This window comes from Austrofundulus limnaeus, unplaced genomic scaffold, assembly GCF_001266775.1.
Source record: "Austrofundulus limnaeus strain Quisiro unplaced genomic scaffold, Austrofundulus_limnaeus-1.0 Scaffold51, whole genome shotgun sequence".
Taxonomy (NCBI): Eukaryota; Metazoa; Chordata; class Actinopteri; order Cyprinodontiformes; family Rivulidae; genus Austrofundulus; species Austrofundulus limnaeus.
The window spans coordinates 1560499-1568768 of record NW_013952453.1 but is presented as its reverse complement, the minus strand read 5'-3'; the positions used below and the strand labels follow the sequence as shown (position 1 = coordinate 1568768).

At 35.1% G+C, this 8270-nt stretch overlaps 2 protein-coding genes across 2 annotated transcripts in view; one reads left to right on the top strand and one right to left on the bottom strand.

The window, feature by feature from the left end:
- Window positions 1–576: 576 nt before the first annotated feature.
- On the bottom strand, window positions 577–2613 carry bloc1s1 (biogenesis of lysosomal organelles complex-1, subunit 1). Its single transcript, XM_014008620.1, has 4 exons — window positions 2420–2613; window positions 2246–2318; window positions 1515–1647; window positions 577–1123 (listed from the first exon to the last, which is right to left on the bottom strand). Exons 1-4 carry the CDS (start codon window positions 2478–2480, stop codon window positions 1013–1015), a joined length of 378 nt encoding a protein of 125 aa, XP_013864074.1. The 5' UTR covers window positions 2481–2613; the 3' UTR covers window positions 577–1012.
- Window positions 2614–3050: 437 nt separating this feature from the next.
- The window catches only part of itcha (itchy E3 ubiquitin protein ligase a), a gene marked incomplete in the record, with an annotated part of 15566 nt that continues 10346 nt past the window's right edge, over window positions 3051–8270 (top strand). Inside the window, 4 exon segments of the mRNA XM_014008619.1 lie at window positions 3051–3134; window positions 4521–4591; window positions 5288–5429; window positions 6336–6460. Of these exon segments, the coding sequence (XP_013864073.1) occupies window positions 4567–4591; window positions 5288–5429; window positions 6336–6460 (292 nt within the window).

Genomic DNA, 8270 nt, shown 5'->3' with positions numbered 1-8270 from the left:
AAATTAATATAAATTCAAGCTCACTTCAGCTTCATTTTAACTTAAGCCTCTCTGCTGTTTTTTTTTAATTAAAACCTATACATTTACAAAAAAAAAATGCTTTATAAAAAAACAAGACTTGTTTTTTTCCAAGTTTTATTGAAAAACATCTCATTACAAGAAGACAAACAGAACAATCCTCTCTGTTCACAGATGTGCCTGAATTAGAGTTGGGCAACGTTGGCAAAAAAATTCATCACATTAATTGTGGTATTTAGCCGATAATGATTAATTTGACAAAAAATGCCCTGGAGTCCCTGGACACCCTTACTAGACTTCACCAGACTTCAGGCTATACATCAAATTGTGTTGATAGATGAATAAATTACAGAATGTTGTTTTAAACGTTCGTCATATTTGAAGCGGAGAGGAGCACCGAGCAGACTGACTGGAGAWATCTCCAGTCAGTCTGCCTGGTGGTATTAATCAAATTAATCATCAAGTGCCAAAAAATAATCGATTGTTTTTCTTACGATTAATTGCACATGATACAATTATGCCCAACCCTAGCCCGAATACAGACCTGCTTTTTTTTTCAGCTAAGGTGCAAACACCAAATTTATCCTATTCCATGCTTTTACAGAAATACCTCAAACAGGGAGACAAGTTTGAGACAGACATTTGTCTGGGACGCTTTCAAGTTTCTCAATGTAAAAACTCATTTTCTCTTTCAAATCAAAACAAACAACTCACAGAGATATCCACACAAACGGTATTTTTGATTTATCGGCAAACCTATCATGCTTACTCTTCTCAGTAGTGATGCTACAAAAATAAAATAAAATAAAAAAACTTCAAATGCAACAAACTGTTGACATCCATCTGCAAAATGCCAGCTTCAGTCCACTCAGAGGAGCGTGCAGACGAGCAAAGTTATTTCTTCACTGAATGAGCTCAACTGGACTGGATAAATGTTTTATTCCAGTCTTTACATGTTCAGTAGTAAAAGTCCCACACAAACACACTGTGGAGTTTACGATCCAGCAGACTGAAGCTGTCCCTTATGTACGTACTCCAGAGCTGTGGCGATTGTTCTCATGTCCATCTCAATACTGCGTGCCCAGTTCTCAACATCCCCAATTTCCTGTTTGATAAAACAAAACAAAAAAGTGGACATGGTCATCATGGGTAATCACTATGTACCACTGCTAAACAAAAGCAGCTTCAAATATTAATTTAAATTTAATTTAGAAAACTACTAAATTAGCAATAAGACTGTATAAAAAAACAGTATGTCTTTTAATTCTTATTGAATTTCTTTCTTTCATTATTGATACCCCAAAACCCTGAGGGGGCAGTATAACGACACACAATTCCTGCTCAGAGTAAGGAACAGTAACATCCATGAGTGGAAGCAACTTTATCCTTCAAAGCATATGTTTGGACACATTTTGTTTTTTAATTTAATTAATATAATATAGTATAATATAATCAAACAAAACTAAGGTGTCACTTTGGATGCAGTGTTAACTTACCTTTAAAGCCTGATTGAAACCCTCCACCATGCTGATCCACTGAGCAGTTTGCTTGGAGAATTGGCTCGCCTGCACTTGCAAAGTCTTGACCTCATGGTCCAGTTTGCGTTGGTTCACGTATGCCTGAGCAACACTTGAGTAAAAGAGAACACAAGAATGAGTTTTAATTTGTGGAAAAATGACATTTAGCATTTTTAACCTTTGTGCCTATATATGCACAAGAAAGTTAGAATTAAACCGTTCAGTGTCTGTACAGAACAACTGCTTATGAAAGTCTAATAAAGTTACTAAGACTTTTGTTCTAATCTCTTTCATAAAGTATGACGTTGGCTTCTTCATCCCAACCTGCTGCTTGATTTGGTTTCATCACATGTTTCATAATAGCAATGTTCTCAACATATTATTAGTGTTTGTGTTACATAGTAGGCCAATTTTATCCAGCCAGGAATGGCTCACAGGAAGACAACAAGAAGGAGAGGTGGGTTGAACCACACAAAATAAAGCAAAGTCTGTAAAGTGATATCTAAATTGTGCTTCAGTTGAAACATTTTATATCATATGTCACATTACAGTCAATTTTTCAATAAACCTATTAACTATGAATAAAATCAATGAGTAGCATAGCTTTAAAAACAGAGAGTAAAGTATTTTATATTGCAAAAGTATTTAATGTACAAATTAAATTATACAAATGATGATACAGGGTGGCAAATCAAACGCCATCATCATACCCAACGTTAAGGTGGTCCACCAACGCTTCAGTGAGACAGGTAGCTGCAGTAATAGCTTCACGTCTTCGTTTTTCTGCGCAAGAAAGAACAGATTTTATGAACCGTAGCTATTCCACAAGTTTGTTTTTAGCATCAGTTAGCATGATTGCGCGAGTTGTGGTTGTTTCGCCCCACCCTGAAGTTCCTTCCGCTCATTTTGCTTCGCCTGATGCTCCTTTAGCAAGCGTGACAACATTTTCTCTCTAGTCGTTGTGAATATTTGGCAAATATTAACTTATTTACAGATAAAAACCGCTTTTTCTCATGATCAGACTACTGTCAGCTGGTTAGCAACAATGAGACAGGTCACGAGACGAAGCTCCAGCTTCAGCTAGTCACATGTGGGCGTGTTCTATTCTGTGGGTTCATTTTTACTTTTTGAACAATAAAACAATAAACAGCTATGAGACTTTAAAAAGAAGAAGAAAAAACATGCGATAGCGTTGCACGAATAATTTTATTTTAGTTTTTTGTTATTCCTTAATGTCATAAAAAGTCGTAAATGAACTTCCTTCTAACTTTCAAAATAAAATATTTAATAAAATGCAGATCTAGCAACGACACTAAGCAGCAAATGTATTAATAAATTTCCCATCAAATTCAAGTATAAGAACTTAAGTAAGCAAAATAAGTAAAAAAAAATGTTGTTCACGCTTTAATCAAGAGTCAAATCGACGTATTTAATTTGATTTTATTGAGAAATTATTTTATTTTGAAAAGCATGAACCGGACTAGCTAGACCGCTCTCCAAGCTAGCGGGACTGGTGCGGTTTATGGCTAATTCCTGTCAACAGTCTAGAACCAGCTGAGTTCGTAGACTCTCTGGTCCTCTGTCGCCTGTGCTTGTCAGGTATGGCTGTTTCATTTTAATCTAAATAAMTAGAGTCGGCTGAACGATCATAGTTGTTAAATGGCCCGCAGGATGCTGTTAGCGTTACTTACATGAATTAATTAGTACAGCTAGTCGTTGCTCGCTATGACATGAACGTCGCTGAGGAAGTTGCACTAAGCAGTGAAACTTATCAAAGAAAACTAATATTGAGGCATATTATTTGCAGTTTGTAGCACAACTTAGCAATACCAGAGTAAGATGTTATTAGTTTCTTAGCCCTTTAAAAAGCAAATGAAGAAAAAAATAAAACAATTCTCCACCCTCGCGGCGCTGGCTAATAACAGCTATGACAGAACATTATTTTCTTACTTATGGTGTCTGGTGTGCTGGTGTAGGTTATAAACAACTCGACAAGAAACCCAGCTGTCTCTTATTTAAACACTTATACACACAGCAATACATTTGTAAAGTTATGTGGTCACATTCTCTTGTAAATCTATCTCGTAATCTGTGAGAACTGTATGCACACATCACCTTTACACTCATGCATCCTTCACTTCACTTTACTTTTACCAGCATTAAGCTTCTATTCCACTATAATTGCAATATTCAACTTTTTCTTGTATAAAGATCTTTATTTTTGCACTACTGAAGTCCCCTCCATTTCCTGTTATTTTTGTGTTGATGTCACAAATTCATCTGTATCTGTGTCCATATTGTCACTTTTTTGTTTATTTACAATGTTATTGGACTGTGCAAATTCTGTTGATTACTTGTTTAATGTTGTAATTGGGAAAGAGAGTAACGCAATTTCAATTTCTTTGTATGTTTTGCACATACGAAGCATTGACAATTAAACTACTTGAATCTTGAATCTTGTAGAGTATAGGTAGCTCAGTTGAAAATGGGATTAACTGTTATGGAAGACAGTCGACTGTTTCTAGAAATAGCTGAGAGATTAAATTAATGTATATTCACGTGGTGCTTTCATGTCTGAGGAATAAATTTCACACCACAGTGGCTAAATATACATCTTTGTAAACAGAGTTTCATAGACCTAAATAATGAGTCCAAATAAATTTGGTCTGCATGCAACTTTTTAAATTCTTGCATACAGGGAGGTCGTAAGGGTTCGTGCAAGTAGCCAAATTAAACTGGAATGTTTAGCTTGCAATATGCAAGTTGCACTTATTGCAGTGCRCTAAATACTGCCTCTAGATATTGAAAAAATGTTTCAAGAGCATTGTTCCTTAATATTTCCACCCTATACCTTCTGGATCTTTGGAAGTAAAGCAATGTCATATCTGCCAGTGTAGCACAATCTGTGGCAGTCTGACAGCTTTTTAAATCGGTTAACTGCATGGCACGCTCCCTTATTTACACATTTGATGTCTCTACCAGCAGGTCAGCTCTTCATAGACAAACTGGAATCTAGTGTTATGGATGAGCCATGAAGGCCCAATTGCAAGTCACTGGTAAGTTATTTCTAGAATTAACATAGAAATTTCACCAAGGAAGTTTGTAAAAACACAAATGTTGTGACAATGTTTTCAAGTTTTACATCAAACTGCTTGTCCTCCATATTATTTAGCAATGATCAAATAATTGCAGAACAAAAAAATATTCATTCATTCATTGTTAATCAATAATAAAAACAAATCAAGCACAGTTTTTTCTGTTTAGAATCTTGAAACTATATATTGCACTTGACAAAAAAGATCAAGTGGGAGAAGGAGTTCATAATTTCTGTGAAATGTATGCATCAAAGTAATTAAGCAAAATACACCTAGACTCTCTTCTCACTTTAACATAAAACAGGATGATTCTGTATGGAACTATGTAATGAAATCATGGATGAATGAAAACTGTGCCTCAGCATATTTTGTGTAATTTTACTAATTTGTTTTGCTTGGCACTGACAAAATGCTTTTGCACCACTCACAGTTCTCATTGGATATATTTAGGTTAATTATTCAATTAGTAGGTAAATTAATGTGACAGTCATAATTCTTGTTGAGAAACATTTTACCTGAGGAGTTATTTGTACTAACTGTTAAATGTTTAAAATACATATTTCTGATTTAACAGTGCTGTCAAGTCGAAACAACTTTCTTAATTGCAGCCACTGACGATTTCAGATAATATGTTCTTATGCATTGTGTCCCCCCCAGTGCTGTCCGCTAAGCTAAGGGAAAACAAAAAGAACTGGTTTGGTCCCAGTCCATATGTGGAGGTAGCTGTAGATGGCCAGTCAAAGAGAACTGAGAAGTGCAACAACACACACAGTCCTAAATGGAAGCAGGCCCTCACAGTGTAAGTACTATAGGTGTTTGCCAGAGAAGAGGTAGTTTGAGGAATGAATTATACTTCATTTCATTTTTAAGTTGGTAATTTTAAATTCTAGGATGATATACATCACAGTTTTTTATAATAATAAAGAGTTAGTAAAGTAAATGCACCAAACTCTTGCTGTTTTACCATATTAGATGTGTTGTCTATGAGCGGCGTTCATTGTGTATAGTGTGTTTTATTTTTAAGCCTGTTTTACCTCCATGTCTTGGTTGAACATTAGGGTTTTCTATCTGTCATACAAATGYGAGACACTGCATTAGATACTTATTATACAATGCTTTACGTTGTGGCATCTTTCTCAATCACATTAATGAATGAATAATTAATAATGAAGTGGAGCCAACTTTTGTGCATCACACCGCTTCAGATAGGCAGTAATGTAAAATTGAACATTTGCATTGTAGCAACTAGACTAAGCTAGCAATGGAAACTCATATACACAACTTCCATTATAATTACCAACCTTTGTCATCTGCTAACGATCTGTATGCTTAAGAAAATGTACATTACCAAGTAAAAACCTGAACACATCAAATCGTACTGTTAAATTGGAAAAGTATGTCAAGGTTCTAGATCACATTAAAATAAAAGTGGATGTGAAATGTATGCATCAAAGTAATTAAGCAAAATACACCAGACAATATTAATTAACAACTTCATTAAGTAAGTTCATTGAATTTAAAAATACTTGCAAATATTACAGTAAATACAATACATACTTAGAATTTTAGTCATCTCTACTTAAATGGAAAAAAAGATATAAAAATACCAAAAGTTAAAAATATTTTCATACACTTCCTATGTGTTTATGAATTCTATTTCTTTACAAGTTTTTTATTTTGTCTTATTCTTGTCTCTTTTCTACAGAATTGTGACTCCTGTCAGCAAACTTATTTTTCGTGTTTGGAGTTACCAAACACTAAAGTCAGACTTCCTTCTGGGGATGGCTACTCTGGACATTAGTAAGATTCTTAAAGCCAATGATCTGAAATGTGAGTTTTCACTAATATTTATGTTAAGTTGCTTTTCATTTTTATAGTTTGGCACTGACATTCTAAAATCTAGGGATGTCCTGCTCAGATACTCAGTATCGGTGGCAGATTTGGCTATTTTTTGAAAATCGGGTAGAATCGGATTTTGTCATGTGATCGGGCCGATCCAGTTTTCGCTACAGTTTTTAGCATCATCCTGCTTTACAACTGCCGTTAAGAAGTCAAGATGCACACAATGCAACCATGTCAATAATAAATAAGTGTGGGAACACTGTTCAATAGAAAACAATGATGCTGAAACTGCATCTTGCAAAATCTGCAAACTGTATGTTTCTCATGGTGGGAACTGCAGGGCTCGCTTTAATGCTACCAACCTTGTCACTTGGAAAGAAATAAAGAAATAAAGTTATCGGATTGGTATCGGAAAGACTAATCATTAAAAAAACAGATTGTATCAGGAGCCAAAAAATCTGGATCGGGACATCCCTACTAAAAACCTGTTGATCAAAGTCAGTTCAAAATGACAAAAAAAAAATTCAAAACAATCGGAAGTGGTTTAAGACTGCAGTATATTAAGCAAATGTTTCACTCTGTGCTAACGCTGTACCTGCTTGTACAGGAGTGCATGTCCCTACTAAAAACCTACACTACTGTTGATCAAAAGGTCAATTCAAAATGACATAAAAAATACAAAACAATCGGAAGTGCTTTAAGACTTATGCANTAAGATTCTTAAAGCCAATGATCTGAAATGTGAGTTTTCACTAATATTTATGTTAAGTTGCTTTTCATTTTTATAGTTTGGCACTGACATTCTAAGACGTTCTAAAATCTAGGGATGTTCCGCTCAGATACTCAGTATCGGTGGCAGATTTGGCTATTTTTTGAAAATCGGGTAGAATCGGATTTTGTCATGTGATTGGGCCGATCCAGTTTTCGCGATAGTTTTTAGCATCATCATGCTTTACAATTGCCGTTAAAAAGTCAAGACGCACACAATGCAACCATGTAAATAATAAATAAGTGTGGGAACACTGTTCAATGGAAAACAATGATGCTGAAACTGCATCTTGCAAAATCTGCAAACTGGATGTTTCTCATGGTGGGAACTGGAGGGCTCGCTTTAATGCTACCAACCTTGTCACTTGGAAAGAAATAAAGCTATTGGATCGGTATTGGAAAGACTAATCATTAAAAAAACAGATTGTATCGGGAGCCAAAAAATCTAGATCGGGACATCCCTACTAAAAACCTACACTACTGTTGATCAAAAGGTCAATTCAAAATGACATAAAAAATACAAAACAATCGGAAGTGCTTTAAGACTTATGCAGTATATTAAGCAAATGTTTCACTCTGTGCTAACGCTGTACCTGCTTGTACAGGAGTGCATGTCTGGGCGTTTATATCCTAGAAATAATTTATTGCACTTTGATAAGCTTAACAACCTGATTGTATCATAATTTGTTGTCTTTTCAAGTATCACAAAAGTTATGACTTTTTATGAGCTCAAAGTGGGTTCAAAGCTCTCCTCGCAGATCTGGTCATYATGACAAAACATGAGTTGTAGGGGTGCAACACTACATGTATCTGAATCAAGCTGTTCAATACAGTGCTTTAGAATCAATACATACTATGTATCAAACTATACAGATTTAAAATTAATTTTATCAACTTGTCTTCTTAAGATGCTCTGTGTTGAAGGCTCATTGGATCTGTTTGACTACTCCACCTAGGCTGCATTATCGAGAGCAGATCCACTGAGAAACTTGCTGTTTCAGCGACATTTAATTTTAAAACTGTACTTTTG